The sequence below is a fragment of the Chenopodium album genome, chromosome 4 (assembly GCF_948465745.1).
Source record: "Chenopodium album chromosome 4, dcCheAlbu1.1, whole genome shotgun sequence".
In the NCBI taxonomy this organism is placed as follows: Eukaryota; Viridiplantae; Streptophyta; class Magnoliopsida; order Caryophyllales; family Amaranthaceae; genus Chenopodium; species Chenopodium album.
The window spans coordinates 21,878,718-21,904,996 of NC_137837.1; the positions used below are offsets into that span (position 1 = coordinate 21,878,718).

A 26,279-nucleotide genomic window follows, 5' to 3' on the forward strand; every position below is an offset into this window, starting at 1 on the left:
AAGTCTTTCAAGGTTGACAATATTCTTAATTTCCCTCATGTTGTAAGATATATTCTTATGTCCACCGCTTTCAACTAGCAAGGCATTAAAAGATTTGCTAATACTTATCCCTGCCTTGTCTAAATTCATGACTCCTTCACAAGTAGTTTCATCTACACTTCTATAATTCACCATTAAACGGCTACATGATGGATCAATTGGATTATTGTGATCCAATTTACAACCACGCAGTACCTGCATCTTCCCATCTACTAAACGAGCATCAAAAGACACTTTGCACCCTATGACGTTTGACCCTTTGCTCTGTTTATACCCCCCATTTTACATTTAAATCTTATTCGTTGCATCATATGATAAATTTTCTCATACTTCCCTACCCCTGTTTGAGTAACACCTTCGTTCTTGTACTCATCCATTAGTTTGCTAGTTTAAGTGAAGAACATGAAACCTTTCTTGAAAGCATAGTCGTGGAAAAATGGGGCATACTCTTCTCCTGATACAAAGGTCTTTCCAAATTTTGGGTCATTTGCTATTCCCCGATCCCCTTCTTCACAGTCCTTAAGCACCTCGTTTAGATCAATGTTTCTTTCTGAATTGCTCTCCACATTTGCCATTACACTATAACCCAACCCTGCACAACACAATTACACTCATAAACAATTCCCCACTATAATTAAATAATATACATTTAATAATACATAACCATACCACTATAATTATATTCATACTAAAAAAATAAAATTTCACTAACATCGCTTAAAATTAATTTTATAAACTAACGAGAAAGGTACATTATACATTATTAACTACAAATCAATAACTTCTATATTTTTTCATAAATTGAACCATGGATTGTAATTAAATCGCAAAACTATAATCATATCTTCTTCAACCCAATTATATTTCCTTGTAAACAACTTTTTCATCAAATATAACATATTACCTTATTACTCGCTATAACTATGTCAAATCAAGAGAAAAACTTTCAATTAATAATATTTACTATCAATGTCGCCCAATAAAGTTTTGAGCTTCTTACTTCAGCTTCAATTCAACAAATGACTTGAACTTCATTCGCCAATACCGTAGAAATTGTTTCTAAAACTATAATAACATACCTTGGTCGACTACGTAATCGTACCCTGAGAAAGGAGAATACCTTCTTCTGGTCAAATAATCGAAATTTTTGAGTATTATTTTTTAGCAAAATGGCGCCATAATTTCGTCCTTACCGCTGCTCTCTTATTAGGCGGGAATCTTACTCCTTTTTACCGCTCAACTCTCATTCTTTTTTTTTTTACAAAATTGGCGTGTCGTCATTTCATTGGTTGTGTATGTGTGGCTTTTGTCTATGTGTATCACCCCCCTCTCTTTCATGATTTAGGCAAAATTGCTTTTGACCTTTCGCTTTAGTTTTTTACTCTTTTCTTCTCTTCTCTGAAGTGTATCTGTATTTTACCCACAAGATGATTGCAAGAACTACCAGCAACTCCATTTCATCCTACCATGCATTACCAACAATGGATATACGGTAAATTTATAAAAAAAAAAAAAAAAAAAAAAAAATCAATTTATGGTTTTACATGGCGATGGGGCAGCTTGTGAGCCTTTTTCTCCTCCGATGAAGCAGCTTCTGCCTTTCTCTCCTCATTGAAGCAGCATATGAGGTAAATATTTTTTTTATCGAAATAATTTGCACAACCCAATTTCTGTTTCAATTTATTTTGGTTTTAGTTTTATATTAGCTCATTGTTGTTATATGATTATTGCTAATTTCTCAATGGAAATCTGGTTCAATTCAAGTGTTTTTTGTTAATTTTGTTATTCACTATTTAAATTGAAAGGTTTGTATATAATTTGCTATTGAAATTTTGGGATTAAGTGTGTAAATTGGGGAATTTTTCATGAAATTCTAGGGTTGATGTCGGTATGGGTTCTATTACCAAATACTATACAATCCTGTTTGATTCAATTTCAAATTTGTGCTGCTCAATTTTGTTGTTCCTCTATTAAAAAAAAAAAAAAAAAACATATAATCAATGTTCAATATCTTTTGATGCTGATGTCGATGATGATGATTATTGAACATTGATTTATTTTGATAGAACTACTCTACTAAATGGCGCCACAGTCGCCGGCAGAGGCCAGCAAAAGAGCGGCTGGGCCGGTCTTCAGTTTCCAATGGGTCGCATTGTGAGATTCTTGAACAAGGGCCGAGATGCTCAGAGGGTCAGTTCTGGTTCTCCTGTCTACTTTTCTGATGTTCTAGAGTATCCGCTGCTAAGGTACCATTTCCTCACTCCTCTTCCAATTTTTTGTTATATTTTCTAAATTTTTATTGAGAATATATGTAGCTTTCTGGTGTTTTTTCTAAATTTATGTTTGAGTATCTAGAGCTTTGAATATTTTGATTTGAATTTGAAGTAAATTTCTGGTTCTAAGTATGATTTTTGGTTTTTAGGTATTTTTTCGTTGCTAATTTTATGGCTTCAACGATTTGGGTGTTCTGAAATAATCGGTCAAAGATTTTTATTTTATTGTTAGTTGTTACCTGTCAATTGCTAATTTTTATTAGGGGTTCGATTGATTGAGGGTTAAATGTTATGTTTGCCAATATGTGCTAAATTTGTTAACTTATTTTGATAGAATTAGTCTACTGAATTACTAATTGTCTAGAATAGAGGATTATATTATGTTATTTATGTATTGTGCTTTTAGATGATTTCAAAAAAAAATACCAGTAGTAGTTGATTTTTTTTTCTTTTCTTTATAACCTTAATTATCAAAGCATAAGCCCTAGTTAGTTTTTGTTTGGGCAGATTCTTGAGAAAGCTGAGTTCTTGAATCCTACAGGAAGTGTCAAGGACAGGATTGCTATTAAAATCATAGAAGAGGTAATTTAAACTGAGTTTTCATGCTGTTATGCTTAATTAATACGGTTCGTGTGGATTTGAGTCCTACATTTTGGTATTTTGAAAGTTCAAACATTGGAAAAATCCATGAGTCTCGTATATTATGTGTGTGTACTCCTATATGCTATTGTTGGTTTCTTAAGTATAATTGCCCCCCTATATCCTGCTTGGAGCAGAGCATTATTAAACATTAAAGTAATGATGTCATTGTTGTTATCATTGGGACGGATACTGGTATTTTGAAGTAATGTTGTGTGATTACATTTTGTTAAAATGAACATAACCAATAAGAATTTGTAGTATCATAAGGTTAGCTCACAAATTAATGAGGTTCATTACATTTGTATATTAAACTGATTTGTAGTATTGCAAATTTTTGATATAATAAGTGACAAAACATGGATTAAGAGAATTTAATCAAATCGTTAGCGGGCCACTATTTTAGAGTGGAGGAAATAGATTACCATTGACTTCATGTGGGAATACACTATACCCCTTGTTTTCATTAGGATATGATCTTTCTCTTTATCCTTATAGTTTTGGGTTGTTTTAAATGAAGCTTCCTACTGTTTCTCATGGCATAATTTGGCCACCATAAACATTGGGATGCTTGTCTTTGTTATTTTATTTATTACATTACATGGCATAAATTAATTTTACTACTTCTCTGGGATTTGTAAATGTATGATAGGCGGACGGTGAAGAAAATCCCAAAGTATGCTTCGGCCCAATTTATATTGATAATGTTCTTCCTCGAGTCAAGGAGAAAATAATAATGGCCTTGAAATCTTTTGTTGATAGACTCTGGTAAGTTGTAGCCGATGTTGATTAGTATCCTCCTTAAAAATGCAGGTTTCATTACTTATACGAGTTATACCCCTCTTTCAAGTACAATAATGTTTCCCCAAAAATCAACAGGCTGAGGTGTAGGGTGAACTATCACGCTATGAAATTTCTTCCTGTGATCAAGCAGATGGCTTATTCTCTGGCATCAAGAACGAGAAACTGCACAGCTAATTCAAACCTATAAATGTATGAATCGTAAGACGTGTGAGTCGTCAATGAAACATTTTATTCACTATTTCCTCTACTCTAATATTGGTGTTTCTTCTGAAAAGGGCTCTTCATCTGGGCAAGTTTATGGGGGGGCAAAATCGAATGGCACCACTCAGAACATGTTTCCTGATATGGTGATATTTTCTTACCTCTTTTTCGCACCCAGCCCCCATTTTAAAAAGGTTTTCATTTTTGTGCATAAATTGATAGCAATGACAAAGTGGAGCTATCAAATAAGTTCCATTGTTATATTAATGTTTTGTTCCTCCCTCAAGATATCACTATACTTGAGTAACTGCGTACTTGTTGTCTTCTTTCTTTCTTTTTTGGGCATTGTGGTCGTGGGATGGAAAATAGGGGAGGCTTAACTTTATTATTCACCTTTGTTATGTCAACCCTTCGTATTATCATATGTGCCTTTGTCAGATTTTAATACTCCTTCCAAAGTCATCAGCCTCAGAAGTTTGCATTTGAACTCTTTTTGTCATTAAGTGAAGCACTTGATCTTGGATTGCATAAAGATTGGTTTTTGAGAGCGAAAGATTTGATCTTGGTTGTTGTGTGACATTAGATTGATTTGTGATTAAATTATGTAAATGATAAAGAAATTAGGTAGATGTCTTGGTTTGGAGATGAAAAGAACAATTTTTTATTTTTTTAATTAGTGTGACATTATGTTTATTGCTTGGCTTCTGTTTATTGATTTGCTTAGAATGTCTAAAATCTATCTTAATTATGTAGCTACTTAGAATGCTTCTTGCAAGATGGTTCTGAAAGGAGAAAAAGAAATTATCTTCATTGGTTTGCTATCAGTTGTTGAAGAGAGTAGATTGTCTGAAATTAGTTGCAATAGGAAATATAACTTTTAAGTGCGAAGATTACTAGGATCACACAAGTTGATAGAAATGTTGGATTGCTGCTTGGATTTAATACTTGGGATTTTTCATTTTGGGGAATGAAGTGTTTGAGAAGTCGGGCAGATGGGACTAAGTTGTGTTCTATACTTCTATTCATTGTCGAATTTCAAAATCCGGCCAGGCCTTCGGCTTAAGGTAGGAATTTGACATAAGGATGATAACTCAAAATCTATATAATCACATCTCCCTCTCCCTATTATCATAAAAGGATATATTATGCATCAATATGACCATGTTATGAATCTTGTGCTTATAGGTCTGTTCTTCTCTTATAGAAACATGTGAGATGTATAAACTTATTGCATAAAATCCCTAAATTGATTTATCTGGTTTGAAAAATGTCATACTCACAAATATATACTCCTGATTCCTTTCTTGTGCTAAATGAAAACAAGTAAATAAATTAAATGTGACAAAATTTTGAGGATCATAAAGCTCCATTAAGGTTTCTGATTTCTTTGCTTTGTGGTTGGAAGTTTCTTTTGAATTTTCTATTCCTAATAATTTTATCCCTCTTTTCCACTAGGCACAAGTAATATAAGCAGGTCGATTATATTCCTTCTTGCTGCCAGGAGACTGGAGATGCTTAATTATTTAACGGCTGCAAGCTAAGTGATGTGATTTCTCTCCTTTATTCCTTAACAGACGAGACTGTCCAGATTATTAATGTTGAATTCTTGCAGCATATCAGGCATGGTAATACTTTTTTATTATTTATATGAACCATTTTCATCCTATTCTCCTTTTTAATGCTGGTAAACATTATATTCATGCTCATATTTGGTGAACACTGGAAGCAGTCAGCTTTTGGATCATTGTGATGTGAAGATGTTATTGATTTATGGAGTCCTTGCTAGCTGTGCACTGGATGGTGTTGAACCACAATGAATGGAAGCATGGGTATGCTCATTTTAAAACAGAAAATACACGCATCATATTCTATTTTATTCTTTTCTATCTTTCATGGTTTTGTGCATGCACACATGATTTAATAATGATTGCCTGTACATTACAATTGTGCTCGCATATGATGTTGTCTTTTACCTTATTCTGTAAAGAGTTTAATCTCTGAATATGGTTATACCTCTTTAGCATAGTTTTGGGATGTATTTTCTTATGTAGATGTTGATTGGGAGGCCTGCTCTGTGCTTCTTTGGATGATGTTGTTGTCCGGCTCAAGCAGAGTGGTATATTTGTTACAACTTCATAAGGACTGTCCAAATTTTAGGTGAGGATTGGCATTAGAAAGCTTTGCACAGCCTGGAGGAAGATTTGTTTAGGCTTGTCCTGCACCACCAAGTTCCGCCTTAAACTTTCAGTCTTAGAGATAATATTATTCATTTCACTGGGACATCATCCCTGAATTATTTGCTCTTAATTTTGTTATCTTCTGCGTGGTTACTTATTGTTGCCATTCTGCAAGTCAAAATAAATTAACTTCCCATTTCCTACAAAAGTCTACGGATGGGTGATAAATCAAATTATTTTTACAGAATAGCACATCAACCTTCTCAGAAAGTTCTTGATCTCTTAAATCTCCTTGAGTAAAATGCATTTGTCAGTGTTAATTCAATAAGAAAAATTTGTCAAAAATAACACCACCTTTGGGCGGTCTTCCCATAATAGCACCACCTTTTGATTATTCCAGAATAACACCACCTTTCACATGTATTTGCCAAAAATAAAACAAAAAACCGGTAACCTATTTTACAGGTAATTCTAGAACAAGTGTCCCAATATGAGTGGTTGGTTTATATTTTTATATTTTTTATTTTAAAAAAAAAACCTAAAAAACCTAAATATTTAAAAAATATTAAAAATAAATAAATAAATCCCCTCTTCCACATTCCCATCCTCCCTGCCCACCCCATTCACCGGCATCCACCAGACCACCACCCCCCCCCCCCCACCAAGACCACCCACCTGAAACCACCTTCTCCCCGACCATCTTCCCAATTTTCGGCACCCCTCCCCTTCTTGACCCCCTTTCCGACACCCTCCTCCCTTTCCCGACCCCCTTTCCGGCACCCTCCTCCCTTTCCCGACCCCTTTCTGGCACCTCCTTCAATCCCCTTTTCTGATTTTCGAATTCCAGAAAAAAGCAAAAAATGCCCTTAATTGTCAAATTGAAGCTTCAATTTGATGACTTGGTTGATGCGCCTACTTCAATGGAGAACATAACGCGAATAAGCTGCTTCAATGGAGAATTTAGAGTACGGCTTCAATCGGGTGAGGAAGGGAAGGGGAGGTTCGTGCGCCTACTTTAACTCTTGAGCGAAAATGGAGGAAATGGGGAGGGTCGTGGGAGGCCGCAGATGGGGGCTAGGTTGGGGGAGGCTGGTGTTTTCTGGTAGAGGGGGGCTGGGTTGGAAGGGTGGTGTTTTTTTAAAAATAAAAAAAAATTTAAGGTTTTTTTAAAATTATTTTTTTATGTTTTTCTTTTATTTTTAAAATCAAAATTAAAAATAAAAAGAATTAATCAATGAGATTGTGACACGTGTCATAGGTAACCTGTAAACCAGGTTATCAACCGGTTTTGTTTTATTTTTGGCAAATGCATGTGAAAGGTGGTGTTATTCTGGAATAATCAAAAGGTTGTGCTATTATGGGAAGACCGCCCAAAGGTGGTGTTATTTTTGACAAATTTTCCATTCAATAAAGTAGTTTAACAATATCAAGTGAAATGGGTGTTGCATTGTTAAGTTGTTTTGAAGTTATGTATGTGTGGCTCTGGTGGTGTTTGTCTGAATACTGAAATAAACAGCAAGTATGCTTATCGTTGGTGGTTGGTTGATTAGAAGACCCGTTATTTTATCCCTTACATCTATTTGTCATTGTTTTGCAGACCCTGAAGCTGCTCGACCTCCTTGAACAACGCGAACGTAATCTGCTTTCTGCAAATTATTTTCTGTAGATTGTGCTAGCATGATGTAGATTTCACGTTGTATATGTAATATGTATGGTGAGCCAATTTTTTTTGTAAAGCGTAAGCTTAGAAGATGTGTTCTGGCTTGGGTTTATTTTATCAAAAAGTAGGGAAGGTGTTTGAGTATAATAAATGTATTTTAAGAGTTAGTGATCATATTTTATGTTATAGCATAGGAGTGATTCTAGCTTGTATGATCTAATGGCATAATTTCAATGAAGATAAAAATGAGACGAGGACATCCATGTATTTATATTAAGGTTCTACCAAACTGTGTAAAGCTACCCTATATATATATATATATATATATATATATATATATATATATATATATATATATATATATATAATGTTAGAGTTTGCTTTGAGAATAATGAACCCTATATCTAGAATGTTCCAGAGAGTACAGGAATATACACATCCACAAATATTATTTCTTGGAACTATTGCTTGGAACAAATATTACTACCTCCGTTTCATAAAATCTGCAACAAAGAAGAAATCTCATTTCCCAAGGCAAAATTTGGTAATAGTGTTTAAGCAAAAGTAGGGTAGGGGTTTAATATATAATGAGAGAGAAAGTAGGGACCAAAAAATTAACCCACATGGTTCCTGCTAGTTTTTTAACAAAAAGTTGAGGGAGAATTTTCGTTGGAAAGTTGAAATTTGGCCTTCAAATTTCAAAATTTTCAACTTTCCCAAAATTCAAATTTGGCTCCACTGTTTTTTTGTTTGAACCTAAGTTATAAATACAGCAGTTCAACAATAAATACACCACCATTCTAGTTCAAAAAATTACATACAGCAATAAATACAGCCTTCAAAATGAGAGCACTAAATTCCTAATTGCTCTAAGTCAGCACTTCAAGCTTCCAAAAGTTAAGGCTTCAAGCTTCATCATGTACATCAGCTATTAGTGGTTGTCCTCTGTTACAGCAGATTCTGAAACAATAGAAGAAAAAAACAAACAAAAAAAAAAGAAAAAAAATGGAAGAAGGTTGGGGTGATTAGTACTTTAGCATAAGATATTAATGGAGGAAGATCTTCTACAACAAAATGAACATGCAAATCATAATGAAGGCAATGGTAACCAACAAGCTGACAGAACACAACTCACTCTTGCTGAGAAAAGAGGTATTGTATATGAAATTCTAACACAACTAAGGGAGGATGACACATTGCAAAGGGGAATGCAAAGCAAAATTGCAGCAAAATTTGGGGTCTACAGATCAACAATTTGTAGATTATTTACTGATGTCATGAAGCAAAAATGGAGTAGGGAGCTGATTGATGTCAAGAATATAAAAAAATTGGGCAAAGTTGGTCCCAAATACAAGCATTATTCTGAAGAATTCCTCCAGTCATGCCCACTTAGGTTGAGAACCACAGAAAGAAGTTATGTGGGATATTTAAAAATTTCTCATGTAACAATACACAGGATGAGAAAAAGGGGGTTGCTCAGAACTCATACAAGCTGTAACCATCCAAAGCTGACAAACAACCACAAGATAGAGAGACTCAGATTGGTGTTGGCACACCTCAGCACTGCCACACAAACAGAGGACCCAACTTATAATGACATGGACAATGTCATTCACATAGATGAAAAGTGGTTCTATTTTAAGCTAGAGACAAGAAATTTTTATCTACTGCCTAATGAAGAAAATCCCTATAGGTGTGAGCAGTCCAGAAGGTTTAAGGTTAAAGCCATGTTCATGGCCATGATAGGAAAGCCGCAGCATAACAGAAATGAGGAAATGATTCATGATGGGAAGTATGGCATATTTAGGTTTGTTTATGAGCAAAGGGCAAAAAAATCCAACAAAAACTGGGCAGCAGGAACAATGGAGTTGAAAGCATTGCAGTCAGTTACTAAAGATGTGATCAGAGACATGTCGGTCAATAAGTTAATTCCAACCATTATACAGAATTGGCCAGCACACTTGTCTAAGGATATTGTCATTCAATGGGATAATGCAACTTCCCATAAAATTCCAGCAGATCTAGAGTTTGTGGCAACTTGTACACAAAATGGATTCAACATCAAGATGGTGTACCAGCCCCCACAATCTCCAAATCTCAATGTCCTAGACTTAGGGTTGTTCACAGTTATGCAATCAATTCATTATAAATCATTCCCCAAAATGTTGAGGAATTAGTTAAAGCTGTGGAAGATGTATACAACACATTTGAACCAATATCAAAAAAATTCACATGGATCACATTACAGTCATGTATGACTAAAATTCTAAAAGGAAGGGAGGCAACAACTTCACTCCACCCCATATGAAAAAGAGAAGACTGGAACAACTAGGAATTCTGCCAGAGAGGCTCACTGTCAGCCCTAATTTGGTGGCACAAGCTGTAAACCACATTAATGACAGGTTTAGACCAGTTAACCAGGCACAAGCAAAAGAAGATCATGAAATGGAAGTAGATGCTGATTGAGAAGATCTTAGCATAAATATTTTGTGCAGGTAGGGACTTAAAAATATATTATGTGGTGTTTTGATTTTTTTTTTTTTTTTTTTTTTGCTTATGGGTGTAAGTTAGTTTTTGGTCAGTCCTTAGGACCTACATATAAGGGTGGACTGCCACACATAACCATATTCTAATGTATGGGACTCAATATCTGTGGTTATGTGTAACTTTTGGGGGACTCTATGCAGTATGTAAACATGCTATGACATGCTTTTGTTAAACATGAAATGGAAGTATGATTATTGTAGTAGTATGTATCCAAAACAAATTCACTTCTTTTAGGTTCTCAAAAGGAAAAAAAAATAAAGGAAAATTCCATCAGAAGTTTGAATTCTAAGCATAACAAAATTGAGTTGTTTGTTACCTCAACACTATTTCAATCTAAAAATGATAGATAAAAAAGTGGGGCAAAGAAAACAACTTTTTGTTTATGATATGAGTCCCTTCATCATATGGAATTTAGGGTGGTTGATGATCTTTCTCATAGGTCATTGAGATTAATTAGGGACTCAATTTAGCACATCTAGCAACAACAACAAATGATCTCTCTACATAGGTCATTAAGATCAAGGGGGACTCAATTAAGGCCATACACCAAAACAAAAACAGTTCAAAGACCCATCATCATCCATCAACCAGCATCCCCAATATCCAAAATATCCAACAACGTAGGAACAACAAAGTACAAAGGAAAAAGATCAACATTAGCTAACAAAGAAACAAGATAAAAGCCAACCTAGCCTCAGTTTTATCTAACAAAAGGACAGTACCAAAGTACCCAACATTAGATTCAACAAATCAATATATCCAAGCAAAATTCCAAAATTATCAACCTATTATCCAAAATAACCAACACCATATCCAAACAATCTAACAAATGGTCAGCATGAACAAAGGGGGACTCAATTTAGATCAGATGAACATGAACATATAGGTAATCAATTTAGTTCAGATGAACATGAACTTATAGGTAATCAATTTAGATCAGATGAACATGAACAAAGGGAGAATCAATTTAGATCAGATGGTCAGCAATGAATAAAGTGGGACTCATTTTAGGTAATCAAACAACAAGAATATAGTATCAACAGCATATAGCCAACATGAATAGGCAACAGCATATATGCAACTTAGATCAAGGGGGACTCACAATAGTATTAACATAGCATCAACATATAGCAAACAGAGCATCAACAACACCCAACAGAGCATCAACACACCATCAACAGTAGCCAATAGAGCATCAACATATAGCCAATAGACCAACAACATATAGGCAACTTAGAACAAGGGGGACTCAATATAGCCAACAGAACATCAATATATAGAAAACAAAGCATCAACAATACCGAACAGAGCATCAATAATACCCAGCAGACCAATAACATATAGCCAACAACATATAGGCAACTTAAACAAGGGGGACTCAATATAGCCTACGGAACATCAACATATAGCAAACAGAGCATTACCAATACCCAACAGAGCATCAACAATACCCAGCAGACCAATAACATATAGCCAACAGAAGAACAACATGATAGGACAGAGCAACAACAACATATAGCCAGAACAACATCAACATGATAACCAACGTATGACCAATAGCCAACAGATAAACAATAGCCAACAGATGATCAACATAATAGGCAAGAGATGAACAATAGCCAATGGATGAACATAAACAATAATCCAGCCAATAGATTAACAACAACTTATACCCAATAGATGAACAACAACATATAACCAACAGAGCAACAACATGATAGGCAATAGTAGTCACTCGGATAATCATAAAAAGTAGGCATAAACAAGAAAATTCGAGCTAATTACAAGGGCCAATGCAACAATAGGGACACATAAAACATCATAAATGCTAATAAAGATAAAGGATAGAGAATGTTACGCATCTGAGTCATTCAAATGGGTGGAATTTACCATCCACAAACTTGAGGAAGTCCAGACACGTTGGGTCAATATGCTCTTCATTAACCTCGATGCCAGATATCACCCTTTTGTTCCCAACCTTTGCATCTTTTGAGGGGAAATACATTTTGGGTGGAGGACATGGTATAACCCCAAAATTCCTCTTCCTTGTCAACTTTGCCTTCCACCTTCTCCTTCCCTTTCCCCCCCTCGTTTTTTTCACCTTCAACCACCTTCGGCTTTTCATCTTCCTCTATTTGGTCACTAATCTTCACCCCCTCCCACCAATCTTCCTCATAGTTTCACATCTACCAATTTTCCGAGGTCTGTATGTAGGGTTTTTTGGTTTGACGGTGCTAGGGTCTACCTCCGGCAAAGCGACGAAGTTTACCCCCCCTTTGCTTCCTCCGGCGAATTCAAGACCTTTCCCAAAGCTAGCAACCCAACGTCGGACAAAACCTTGCGAGCGTCACCGGAATTGAAAAACCGGCAAGGCCACTCATCATCCGTGTCAAGAGAAATGATCAGATCAAACAGAACACTAGCCTCCTTGTCGTCGGTGGTTACATAGAAAACCTTCTCTAAGGGACTCAAATCAACGATTTTTCGCTTATCCATCGACAGATCTTGTAGATCAAGGAATAAATGAAGGGAATTATGGTAGATCTGAAGGAGCAGACAGAGAAAATGAGAAGAAATGGAGGATTTGATGAAGGGGATGGACAGAAGAGAGATAAAGTGAGGCGTGAATTGGGGAAGTACAAGGGTTAGGGTTCTTAAATTTTTTGACTAATGTTGAATGTGGGCGTTGATTTAAGTTAGGGTGGAAGAAATAAATGAGAGTAGTTGGGAGTTGATTTAATTTTGGTGGGAGAGATTAACAAAAATCAATTTACTTAGGGCTTGTTTGGCATCAGTTTTGGTTTTCCGTTTCCTGTTTTTTTGAAAACCAAAAACAGGAAACAAGAAAAAGGTGTTTCCACTTTTTAGTTGTTACTTTTCAAAATTATCATGATTTTAATAAGTTCAAATAATTTTTGATTCATTATGGGACATATATCATATACTTTAAAAAACCAAAAAAAACAGAAAACCACAGTAATGCCAAACGAACCCTTAGTAATTTAAGCAGAACAGATTACCAATTGTAAGTATAGATTAAAAAAATAAGTAAGGGCATAACTGTAATTTCACACAAAACAAGTTAGTAAAATAGGAAAGTTTGAACTTTGTTGCACATAATGTGCAGTTTCCGTATAAGGAAATTGTTGCAGATTTTATGAAACGGAGGTAGTATTTCATAACAAGGAAAAATAAAAAGAAATAAAATAAAGGGAAAAGAAATAAAGATTGACCTTTTGTGTTTATAGGAGAGAGTTGTAGGGTAAGTAGGAAGATTGAGCCTCATAAATATAATGGACCAATTAGGGAATAAAAATGGAATAGGCTTTGTTTTACGATCATGAGTTGTAGGATGAAGGTTCATAAAATAGTTTATGCTATAATAATTTTTTAATCCAAATTAATAATTTAAAAATTTTTGAATTAAATTCCAGAAAAATTCAAATAAATATTATAAATAAAAAAAAAATTCATTTATAAAATATTTAAAAATACGGGGGATTACTTCATCATTCTGACCACTTTCCCTTCTTGATTCAGCATGAGCATGTGAACCACAAAATCTAGAACATGAAGCATTGATCATTCTCCAGAGTAAGTATTACCCACTACCTGGTATTGGATATGTCAAGTCCATACCAGAATAAAAAATAATATTTACAATTTTTTTAAAGTTAAAAAAAATAAGAGTAGGTAAAAGTGATGGAAGGGGGGTAAAAAATCATAACCTGTGAAAAAACACAAAAATCACGAGAATGGTTTTGTTTTGGTCGGAAAACCACTAAACCGTAAAGCTCCATAGAAGAGATCCATAGCTCCGACTACCTCTGAACTTTGAAAAGATGAAGCTCCGTGAAGATCTGTAGCTCTTCGTAGAGCTAAATTCCTCTTTATCTGGTAAATTGTTGTTTTGTTTTAGAGTTTAATTTTTAATTGGAACAACTTTGAGAGAATTGGAAGGTTTTTGGAAGGTCGTATCAGTGGGTCTTGCATCAAAGTCATAAGAATCTGCTTGCTTAATTTTCCCTTTGAATATGGTGTTGGTTTAATCTACTCAGTAATTTTATCTTGTTCGACCACCTTAATTTGGGAAAAAAGTTTCATCCGGGAAGAATGTGATAGAGCCAATGATGTGGATCAACCCAATTCTTGCAGGGGAGGTACTGCTCCACTTGCAATACTACTATAATTTTTGTGTTCTATTTCTACTATGGGTTTTTTAAATCATTTTTTTTTTCTTGTCTTCTGAAGTAAAGAATTGAACTAAAGTGAATGTTCTGTTTTGCAGAAATGGAAGAAGCTTATACAAAAATGGTTGCATTGGATTTTTTTTATTTTTTAATATCTGATGCTGTAATTTTGTTTGCATATACTGTTATATGCAGCTTAATTAACTGTTATATATTGTTGCATACTATTGTGTGATGATATTGAATTATGATTTCTGATGAATTTAAATTTACTCTACATTATATTTAGAAACTTTTATAGGAACTAAAGTATAATTATAAGGTTAACATAGGGAGTGATAGTAAGATTACTAGATTACAGTAGTAACTAACATAATCATAGTTATCATACCATTACACGAGTACTTAATATGAAGTTATATCATTATCCTAGAAATTTGACTATATTGTTTACATTAAACATACATTGGACACATGTACCAAACATAGTGACACGTGTCCCTCAAAACCATAGTTCAGACTTAGGGCCTGTTCTCATTGACTGAATTAAACTGAAATGAATATTTTATAAGAGAAGGAAATTATGAGCTAAACTGAACTAAACTAAAAATAAACGTATGAGAACAAGCCCTTAAGCAGGTTATGACACGTGTCACATGCTCATAGTAGGGTGAAAAAGGCCTAAGGCACAATTCCCGAGAGCCGTAAAAACCCCAAAAACAACTAAAATAAGTCTTGTATAAGGCAATAAAGTCATGCCTAGTTGTTAATTTATTTTCTAATCACTAAAGTTGTTATAATGTAGTAATGTGTTGATAAACGATAAATTACTTATTATCAATGTAGTAATGTTTTGTTAATTTCACATTACTAAAGTTGAAAATTTGTAATAATTAAAGTTGTTAATTTCAAATTTAATTGTAAGTTTGTAACCGATAAACAGTTATGAACTATTAAGAAAACTGTTATTTATAAAGACAAACTATTATATTTGTTTAGATACTGTTATTTGTAAATAAATAATGTTATGTATAAATATATGCGACCTATTGACTAGATTGGTAAAAAAAAAATTAAAAAAATAAATAAAAAAAAAACTAGCGAATGGTAAAAATTTTTAAAAAAAAAAACAGTAATTCCAAACGACATTTTAGTAAAAAAAAATAATCTCAAGCGACCAAAATATCTAATATTTTATGACAAAGTCTTCAAAATTCCTAAATGAATTCAAAATTGTGTTTTTAATATCACAATTTCTTATATGTGGCTAGCCACATGGTATGACCAATTGACATAATCACATATAAATCAATTAATAAGGGTCACAGTAATGAGCATATAGAGTTACTTTAAAGTATGTAGATTGCTTAAATGAGGAAAAAAAAAAGGTTATTCAGTTAAATAAGTGGAATCATACTTAAATTTTAAAACAAAATAATAGAAGTTAATAAGTTATCATTTATAAATAGATCAGCTTTCTCAATTTTTATTAATTTTGCATAACATTGTTTCTTATAATAGAAACTGGTGTATAGAAAGATATACCGTCATTTACAAAACGATACAGTTATATAGAAATATATACTGCCATTTTTAACATTAACTCTTAAATACATCGGGTTCACATTTCTTCTAAAAAAAATAGGAAAATTTAACGGGAATAATCCAACCTTTTGTCCGTTCTCCCATATTAATCCCACCTTTTGTTTATTCCTAATTGATGTGTCCATTTTATATAGTATTTTACCCCCGTCCCTTGGTCATAATTAGTAGTGTTTTTGGCTCTTTAGAGCCACTTTTATTACTAACTGGTGCTTTCTAGTGTTTTCGTAGTTTTGGTTGACTTTTGCAGGGATTTATGCTTTTGGAGTATTTTCCCGAGATATTTGGGAGCAATCACGAGCATTGGAAAAGCATGACCAGAGTTTATAGCCCAGGGCCGGTTAGAGACATCGAACCGGTGATTAAGGGCTCGGTAGAGGTGATACCGGGGCATTTGGACCGAGTATTCAAGACCCAAAGAGGAAACCCAGATTGGCCCGAAGAATTGGAGCCCAATCGTAGTCCAAATAGTGGCCCAAGAGAGCCGCCCGGCCAAAAAGGCTGGCGCCCGGAGGCGCGCCCGGCCGGGCGGGAGAAGCGCCCGGTGACGCGCCCGGCCGGGCGCGAGATTGCTATTAGAGGTGAAAAAAGGCGCGCCCGATCGGGCGCGTGTATATTTAGGAGACGATTAGCGTCGTTTTAATTTGTTTTAGCTTAGGATTTTTGTACGGAGTATAAATACTCCTCCGTAATACGTTTTTAGGATCTTTTTCTTTTTCTCTTCCTCTTCTCTTTACTCTTTCTCTACTCTCTTAATTATTCTCTTAGATTTCTTTCTCCTAAACTTTTGTCCTTAATTCTTCCATTAATTCCAGATTACTTTTTGGTAACAATTTCTTCCCCTTTTATTTCAGTTATTTTATTTACTCCCTTGATTATGCTTTTATTTATTTATTTGATTAGTTTAGTCATGATGATTTGTGAGTAGTTTAATTTCTAGGGTTTATGGGGATCTAATAAATAATATGAAGGGGTAAATTATTGTTGTTGATTATCAATGCTAGATTAATTTCCTATTGATTGATTTAATGCTCTGTGACTAGATTAGGCCTATCTTTTATGCATGAGTTTGACAATATTGATTCAAGAATCGAGAGATGAGAATTAATGTTTAGGTCTAGTTTCAATAGGCAAGTTAATTTATAAAAGGTTAAGTCAAGATTCGAGAGATGAGATTTAATACCGGTAAATTAATTGTGTGATTGTAATAAGTAGCGAGAGCCCTTTACAATCTGGTTAATTGATGCATTGATGATTGACTATTATTGATTGTTGGTATTGCATGATAATTTCTTATTGGATTGTTTTAATGTTTTACAATTGCGGCTTGTAAAAGTATAGCAATATTAAATTGATGAATCGAGCAGATGTTAATTTGATATTAAAGGCTATTTTCAATAAGAACTTAGATCTAGTAAATTGCGAGAGCATGTTAGATCTATGTTGGTTAATAAATTGCGGGAGCCTGTTAATCATGTTATTTATGCAATGTCAATGATTGATTACCCTATTTTACCCCGGAGTATTATTTATTGGTGAACCTATGCCCTAGATCCTTTTATATATTATTTTCTCCCTATTCCTACTCTTTTTAGTTTAGTTTCTTATTCATTCATAAATATTGGTTACTTAAATAATTTAGATTATAATATTTAATTAGGAGTAAAAAGACTTGTTTCCCTGTGGAGATCGACCCTACTTCCCTATCTACTTTAGTTAGTGATTTAGGTAATTATTTTTTATTAGGGGATACGACTTTACCCTGTCACTAATTAATCCAACCTTTTACCCCCTTTTTCTCACATCAACCCTTGCTAACTGGCAACCGGCTACACAAGTGAGGGTGATTATTATGGACTTATTGACTTTTGGTTTTCTTCCCAAATGAATGAAACTCCATTACTACTCCAACCACAACTGTCACTATCACCATCACCATAAAAAATCGAGCACCACCTCCATTTACTCCTCTCTATCCGTACTCCAGTCACTATTGTCTTTCACTCCCGATTTACCTGGTGAAATCATCGAAGACTTTCGCGCAAAAGATTGTTGTGGGTTCTCGAATCGAAGCGCGTCAAATGGAGGTATGTGATCAATGAACCCTAAATTCCTTTCCTTTTTTGGGTAATTGTATGTGTGTTGTGGAAATTTCGAATTTTTTGGTTGGTGACGCTTTGTTCCTGTGACAGTTGTTTGGTTGTTTAGGGTAGTGTATTAAAAGTGCCCTGTTGTTGATAATTGATTGTTGAATTGCGAATTATATGATCTGTTTTGCTATATTAATTCTTAATTTGCGGTTTTGAACTTAGAATTGGTTTTAAATGCTGGATATTGTTGTGTATGTTGTGGTTTTTTGGTAGATGGATGATTCCTTCTCTACTGTCACACTAAAGTATTGGTATGGTGGTGTTTTTAAAACTATTTCAAATGGAGAGTTAGTATATAAAGGTGGAAAAGGGAATACTTTTACCATTGATATTGACAAGTTGTGTTGGTGGTGGCTGGAAGATTTTGCCAAAAATTGTGGGGATTATGAAAAAATAGACAACCTGTTTTATTTAGTTCCTGGTATGACCTTAGCTAATGGTTTGAGGAAGGTGTACTCAGACCATGAAGTGATGGAGTTGAGGAGTATAATTGAGAAAAGCAGATGTATTGAATTTTATGTGTTTGATGGAATTGTTTCCCCAAAGCTAAACCCCAGTGAGCCCCCACCTGTTGTAACAAATTTTCAACATTTACTAAAGCAAGATTCACAACACAAGATGCCAATAAGGAGAGCCCCACCCAAACATTTAATGTTAAAAGATGAGTCCAACAAGAAAGATGCTTGTACCTCAGATCTTATCTCACAGAAATCTAACCCACCCATCACTCAACCACTAATAATAAAAAAATGCAGACACACACCCACAACTCTCCCTTTATCAATCTTTAACCTTGAACACAGTCAAACAACATTTTCTTCTCCTCCCATAGATTCAAACCCAAAGGCACCAAAAATTTTCCTTGAGGATGATCCTTGGCTAGATAACAGACCAGAAAGCCCATTGACATGGACTCAGCTTTTAAACTATTCTGACCAGAGTGAGGATTCGGATCCACTCTATGATCCTATCAGTGATAAGGGCAAAGGGGTTGTTGTGGTAGAGGATGAGGAGGAATCAGATGCAAGTTTAGATCTAGGTGATGATTATGAAGAGTTTGATGAGCAGGAAGAGGGGTTCAATGAAAGCTTGCTTTGTGATGATGGAGGATATGAAACAGAAGTAGATGATGAAGAGTTCAAGACTGCAAAAGAGAGGGTGAGGACTTGTTCTGCTAAGCTTGTTGAAATAGCAGATAAACTTCAGAGGGAAGCTGCTCAAGGGAGGTTAGGCAGCCATGGTGAACAGACTGAAGTAGGAGGAGTGAAAGTAGGGACTGCTAATAAGGAAGGGTATGAGAGTGAATATGATAATAGTGATGATGATTTACTAACTCCAGGAAATAGTGATGAGGATGAAACTAAGGAAGAAAAAAAGAAGAGGTCAGGTACTCTGGTAAAAGCAGACACAGATTTTGCTGTCTTCATTTGGAAAGTTGGTCAACAGTTTGCATCAAGGGATGCTTTTAAAGATGCAGTTGCTAAGTATGTTATACTACAGGGAAGGGATCTAGTATTTAAGATAAGTGACAAAAAAAGACAGCAAAGACTTGGAGTTAGGTGTGTGGAAGGGTGTGGTTTTTACTTGTATAGTGCTTGGGATTCTAGAAGAGCAACATTTGTAGTTAAAAGGATTGATTCAAACCATATCTGTCATAGAAACATGAAAAGAAATAGATGGTTGGAGTTCACTTGGGTAGCTAGGCAGTTCTTAGAGGTGTTTAAAAGTAGACCCCATTGGCCAGCCAAAGAAATCATTGAGACAATTAGAAGGGCTTTTAAGGTGGTAGTTAGGAGGGGGTTTGCATATAAGGTGAAATATGCTTCTCACAAATTGCTTCATGGGTCAATGCATGAGCATTATCTAAAGGTTGGAGGGTATCTAGATGCTTTGAAGAGTAGTAGTCCATGAAGTTCATTTGAGGTGGTGACTGCAACAACACTTAAGAAACAGCCACAGACACCTGTGTTCCAGAGATTGTTTACTTGTTTTGAGGGTTTGCAAAATGGTTGGAAAGAGGGGTGTAGAAGGGTGATATGCGTTGATGGGTGTGTTTTGAAAACCTTTTTGGGAGGGCAGCTATTGACAGCAGTTGGTAGGGATGAAATGAGCAAATGTATCCCATTGCGTGGGCAGTTGCATAGGGGGAAAATAATCTCTCTTGGGAGTGGTTCTTTGAGCAAATTCGGAAGTGCCTAGATCTTGGAGATGGAGAAGGGATTTGCATCATTTCAGATGAACACATGGTATGTTTTATGTCTCTTAAATTTTAAACCACTTTTATGCATTTTGTGTCGTATTTGTGATATATGCTTATGTTGTATGTTTGAAGGCTATATTGAATGGTGTTAAGGGTGTTCTCCCTAAGGCAGAGCATAGACACTATGCTAGGCATGTGTTTGCATTGTGGCATAAGACTTATAAAGGGGATGATTTGAAGCTTCTGTTTTGGTCAATAGCTAAATCATACAACTTAGCAGATTATGAAGAAAATTTAGAGAAGCTGGAGACCTTAAACTCGGATGCTGCCACTGCATTTAAAAGCTACAACCATAAGTTATTTTGTAGAGCCTTTTTGGATACATATGTTAAAACACATGCAATCACTAGTAACATGGCCGAGACCTTTAACGGGTATATCATCAACGCGAGAACAAAGCATCTCATCTATATGCTTGAGGAGATTAGGGTTGCCTTGATGCAGAGACTTGTTTTAAAGAGGCTTGAAATGAAAAAATATACTTCGGTTCTTTGCCCTAAGATTCACATGAAGCTTGAGAAAGAGAAAGACAGAGCTGCACATTGTGATATCATGCCTTCATCTGAATCCTTGTTTAATGTAAGCTACCGTCTTGATCAAGTAATTGTGAATTTGGAGGCAAGAACTTGTACTTGCAGGAAGTGGGACATGGTTGGAATTCCATGCTGCCATGCAGTTGCATGCATCTTTTTTTTGCATCAAAATGCTGAAGACTATGTTGATAAATGGTACAGAAAGGATGTGTACTTGAAAGCATATGCAGGTATGGTTTATTTATTTATTTATTTATTTATTTATTTTTAAGTAAGGCTATGTTGTTAACCATTGACTTGTGTTGTTTGTTGGTTGTTGATAATATATGCTTATACTCTCAATTTCAGGGTCGATTCCACCATGTGAGGGGGAAAGACATTGGCCAAGAGTGAATTCTAGCCTAGAACCCCCCTCCCATTAAAATAGGACCAGGCAGGCCTAGGAAAAATAGGATCAAAGATCCTTCCGAGAATCCTAAAAAAACCAAGGACATTAACTCGGGTTGGAATGGAAATGACCTGTAGTGTGTGTAAAGAGAAGGGTCATAACAAAAGAAGGTGTCCAAACAAGGACATAGCTACTGTGAGTGAACCACCAGCAAAAAGAAAAAGGGGCAGACCAAGGAATGATCAATTAGAACCTAGACCAACTTCGACTGTACATCAAACACAAGCCTCTACTATGATGCAATCTGCTGGTCCCACTCAACAACAGCATCATCTTGCTACTGCACAACCTACCCAGCTCGGGAGAGGATGGAGGATGATTAGAGGAGGAACTGGTTCAAGAGGTGATAGGGGTTCAACTGGTGGGAGGGGATCAAGAGGTGGCAGATCCTCTTCCACTTCATCTGTAGCTGGTAGCAGCACAGGCGCTGGGGATTATCATTTCAGCTGATGGCAGTGCTATCCAACCAGTGAGTTAGCTCATTTCACTCTATTTTGTTTCATGTTTTTATGTTCTTCTTTGTTCACTTATTAGCTTTCATTTGTACACAGAGACCTTCTCAAGTTAGGAAAAATGTCCCTGGAACTCAAGGCAGCCAAGTTTGACAAGGTGTGATGATGTATTCAACACATCAACAACAAGTATTTTGAAGAAAACTAACATGGTGGCATGTAATCTTAGCCTATATTTTCAGTTAGGGAATATTTTGTGAACAATTTATGATGTGCATAAAACTTGTTAGTTTTTGCGAACAATTTGGTTACTTTAACCTATGTGATATTAGTAAATTTTGATTAAGGAATTTCCTTTGTTTTAGGTTCATTTTTGGCCAAATTATTGTCTAAGTATTTATGGTTAATGCTTTGCTCTATCCATATTGACAAGAATAATATGTAGAAATTATTCCTTGATTTATTCGCAACTTTAAACAATTATGAACGAAAAATCAGAATGGTTGGGAAGATTATGAACAAAAACTCAGTAATGGTTGGGAAGAATTTAGGGGAAAATACGAAACAGGGAAGAACAAGGGAGCAGGGGTGGTTAAATAAAGGGGATTTTTTTCTTTTTTGTAAAGCTAGAAGTGCCACGTCAGCATTCTAACCTGTTGTAATAGGTATATGACCTGCAAGGGTTGATGTGAGAAAAAGGGGGTAAAAGGTTGGATTAATTAGGAATAAACAAAAGGTGGGATTAATATGGGAGAACGGACAAAAGGTTGGATTATTCCCGTTAAATTTTCCAAAAAAAATATGGTCCACATTAATTTATTATAGACCACTATTAGAGATACTATGGTCGTTTAATCTTATACAAAAAATGTCATTATGTTAAAATAAAGGTTCTTATTATTGTGCTACTATAAAAGTCATAAGTGGTTAAATTTTTTTTTTTTAATGAGTTTTTTTAACATCAAGGTCACTATATTCAATTTAACATCAATGCGAGCGTATGAACCATGGGTTTGCATTAATATTATTGTAAATCAGGTCGGACAAGGTTTACTCAAGGGGTTCACTCGGTCAAGGGTTAATCGAGTGAACCACGACACGTGTCATATGCACATAGCAGGGTGAAAAAGGCCTAAGGCACAATTCCCAAGAGCCGTAAAAACCCCAAAACAACTACAATAAGTCTTGTATAAGGCAATATAGTCATGCCTAGTTGTTAATTTATTTTCTAATCACTAAAGTTGTTATAATGTAGTGACGTGTTGATAAACAATATATTACTTATTATCAATGTAGTAATGTTTTGTTAATTTCATATTACTAAAGTTGAAAATTTTAATTACTAAAGTTGTTAATTTCAAATTTAATTGTAATCGATAAACCATTATGAACTATTTAGAAAATGGATAAAATTGTTATTTATAAAGACGAACTGTTTTATTTGTTTAGATATACTGTTATTTGTAAATAAATAATGTTATGTATAAAAATATACAATCTATTGACCAGATTGGTAAATAAAAAAGACCTCTAGAGGAGGCAACAATTATAGTAAAAATAAATAATAATAAAAAAAAAAAAAAACTAATTTCAAGCGACATTTTTGTGTTTTTTGACATAGACTTCAAAATTCCTAAATGAATTCATTATTGTGTTTTTAATATTATAGTTTCTTATATGTGGCTAGTTATATGGTGTGACCACTTCACATAATCACATATAAGTCGGTTAATAAGGGTCACGGTAATGAACAAATAGAGTTACTTTAACGTATGTAGATTACTTAAATGAGAAAAGGGTTATTCACTTAAATAAGTGGAATTATACTTAAATTTTAAAATAAAATAATAGAGGTTATCATTTATAAATAGATCTCTTTCTCATTTTTTATTAATTTTGCATAACATTGTTTCTTATAAATAGAAACTGTTATATAGAAAGATATACTTTCATTTACAAAACAATACAGTTATATAGAAATATGTACCGTCATCAACTCTTAAATACATCGGGTTCACATTTTTCTAAAAAAAAATATGGTCCACATTATTTTTATTGTGGACCACTATTAGAGACACTATGATCATTTTACCTTATATAAAAAATGTCATTATGTTAAAATAAAGGTTATTATATCATTGTGCTATTATAAAATTCAGAAGAGGTTATTTTTTTAATGAGTTTTTTTAACATTAGGGTCACTATATTCAATTTAACATCAATTGCGAGCATATGAACCACAGGTTTAAATTAATTTTATTGTAAATCAGGTCAGACATGGGTTAGTCGAGGGGTTCACTCGGTCAAGGGTTACTTGAAGGGTTACTCGATTATGGGTTACTTGAGTTACTCGAGGGGTTACTCAGTCATGGGTGACTCGAGTTACTCGGTCAGAGGTTATTTAATTAGTTCGATCAGGGGTTACTTGAGGAGTTGAGGGTTCAGTCAGGGGTTACTTGGTTAGAGTAATTTGAGGGTTTCAGTCATGGATTACTCGAGGGGGTGTAAAGTGACTCCTGACCGAGTAACTTGAGTAAGCCCGTCAACTCGACTAACCTCTTATCGAGAAAAATTGAGTAACTTCGGCAACTCGAGTAACTCCTGACCGAGTAACTTGAGTAACGCATACAAAAAATTGTCAAGAGATATTGTCACATAGAAAGATATACTGTCATTTATAAAGAGATACGGTTATTTAGAAATAGATGCTATCATTTATAGATAGATATCGTTATATATTGGTTTAGTCATAACATTAGCTATGTTACGATAGTAAACGTGGCCATAAGTCCCATAACTGTACCAACAAGTAGAGGTGTCAAAACCAAATCAACCCGAAAAAATTAAAACCTATCTTTTTCGAATTGTAATCGATCCGATTTGATTCGATTTACTCAAACATACTAAGTTACTAAGTTAGGGGTGTTCAAATTCGCGTTTTCGGGTATCCGGATCTTCGGGTACTTTGGAATCCGACCCATAACCTGACTTGTGTTTTGGGTACCTGAAGTTTCCGGGTCGGGTCACAACATACCCGAACTTCTAAATTCTGCATACTAATCAAGTGCCATAATTTACAAAATCGAATTTATAACCCAAGTTAAATCTCCTTCTAGTTTTTGTATTATCTTTATGCTTGTCTATTGTAGATTTTTAGTCAATAGTTTGTATATTAAAAAAATAATACAGAGTAGAATAAATGAGAAAAAAAAACCCGTAAATTACATCTAGAAAATCTGGTTGAAATTCATCAACTAATTTAATAATATAAGTGTACAAAGTATGCACATAAAATTAAAATTTACAAATAATAATTAAATATCAATTAAATCTCAAACTATGAAACAAGACCACCAAGCTTATGTTGTATACTTGTATCAGGTCTGCCACGACGAGGGACGAACCAACCAAACCCAAACCAAAAAAAAAAATCAACCTAATCCTAATAATAATATGAGTACAAATTTTACAAGTATTACAACCTCGTTAGTATTAATTTAATCAACAAATCCCAATTCAATGAAAAACAAAACATTTACACAAATTCACCAACCGTTTTCCAATGACTCGATGAGCACTGCAATTGAGAAAGAGGAAAAGAGGAGAAAAGTCAGAGAACAGGAGGTGAGGGAAGCGGTTTTTCAGATAAAGTAGTAAAGAGGAGAGAGAAGATTTTTTTTACTGCTTAGTAACTTCTGTGACTTACTGTGAAAAGAAATGCGTGAAATTACGTTTTTGTCCTAGGTATGGGCCCAACGAGCCCATACCTAGTAGTGGTCTATCACTACTCTCCTTCTCCAACGGTTTCTATGTTGCTCCATACCCCTCATTTTCAACAAATATTCTCGTGCAACCCCATTAACACTTATTCAAAACACCTTTGTTTGTATAACATTATTATACATTTTCTCAATTTCCTCCAAACAAAATCCCCTTTTGTTTTTTTTATTTTTTTATTTTTATTTATTTTTTTTTTTTTTTTATGTGACTAACATGAAGCCAAGCCTTCACAAGAACCACTTCTTCAGCTTTGGACCAAAACTTTGTTCTTCCATCCTGATTTCCTCCTTCATGAGCTCTTTCGCTTTCTTCGACTTCTTCAACTTCGGGTACATTGTCTTCATTTGATACGTTTGATGTGTATGAGCAATCGAAACTCGGAAATGCACCTTCACCTTGTGACATAGTAAAATGTTGAGACATGGGAAGTGTTGAATCACCTTGAGAGATTTGAATATTCTCTAAAAGATGGGATAACATTTTTATAATATGATAATCAGGCTTTTGTGGTGGTTGAAAAGGAA

General features: G+C 34.6%; 1 protein-coding gene and 1 long non-coding RNA gene across 5 annotated transcripts; both read left to right on the top strand.

Moving 5' to 3' along the window:
- The first annotated feature begins 1,394 nt into the window (after positions 1–1,394).
- Positions 1,395–8,042, top strand: LOC145626830 (uncharacterized). 4 transcript variants are annotated; one of them, XR_014111093.1, is made up of 10 exons: positions 1,395–1,667; positions 2,106–2,285; positions 2,820–2,894; positions 3,604–3,719; positions 3,831–3,944; positions 4,031–4,102; positions 5,412–5,581; positions 5,686–5,785; positions 6,008–6,113; positions 7,731–8,042. It is a non-coding gene; the product is annotated as an uncharacterized LOC145626830 (long non-coding RNA). The 4 variants fall into 4 exon arrangements; XR_014111094.1 differs by lacking the exon at positions 7,731–8,042 and having other exon boundaries at positions 5,683–5,785; positions 6,008–6,348; XR_014111092.1 differs by lacking the exon at positions 7,731–8,042 and having other exon boundaries at positions 6,008–6,348.
- Positions 8,043–8,842: 800 nt separating this feature from the next.
- Positions 8,843–10,259, top strand: LOC145627779 (uncharacterized). Its single transcript, XM_081680127.1, has 2 exons — positions 8,843–9,909; positions 10,067–10,259. Exons 1-2 carry the CDS (start codon positions 8,843–8,845, stop codon positions 10,257–10,259), a joined length of 1,260 nt encoding a protein of 419 aa, XP_081536253.1.
- The last annotated feature ends 16,020 nt before the right edge of the window (positions 10,260–26,279 follow it).

Bases quoted from the DNA above. Each gene is read 5' to 3' on its own strand.
- LOC145627779 (XM_081680127.1), top strand. From the start codon at position 8,843: ATGGAGGAAGATCTTCTACAACAAAATGAACATGCAAATCATAATGAA. The intron at 9,910-10,066 runs GTTGTTCACAGT...AAATTCTAAAAG, and splicing joins CTCAATGTCCTAGACTTAGG to GAAGGGAGGCAACAACTTCA.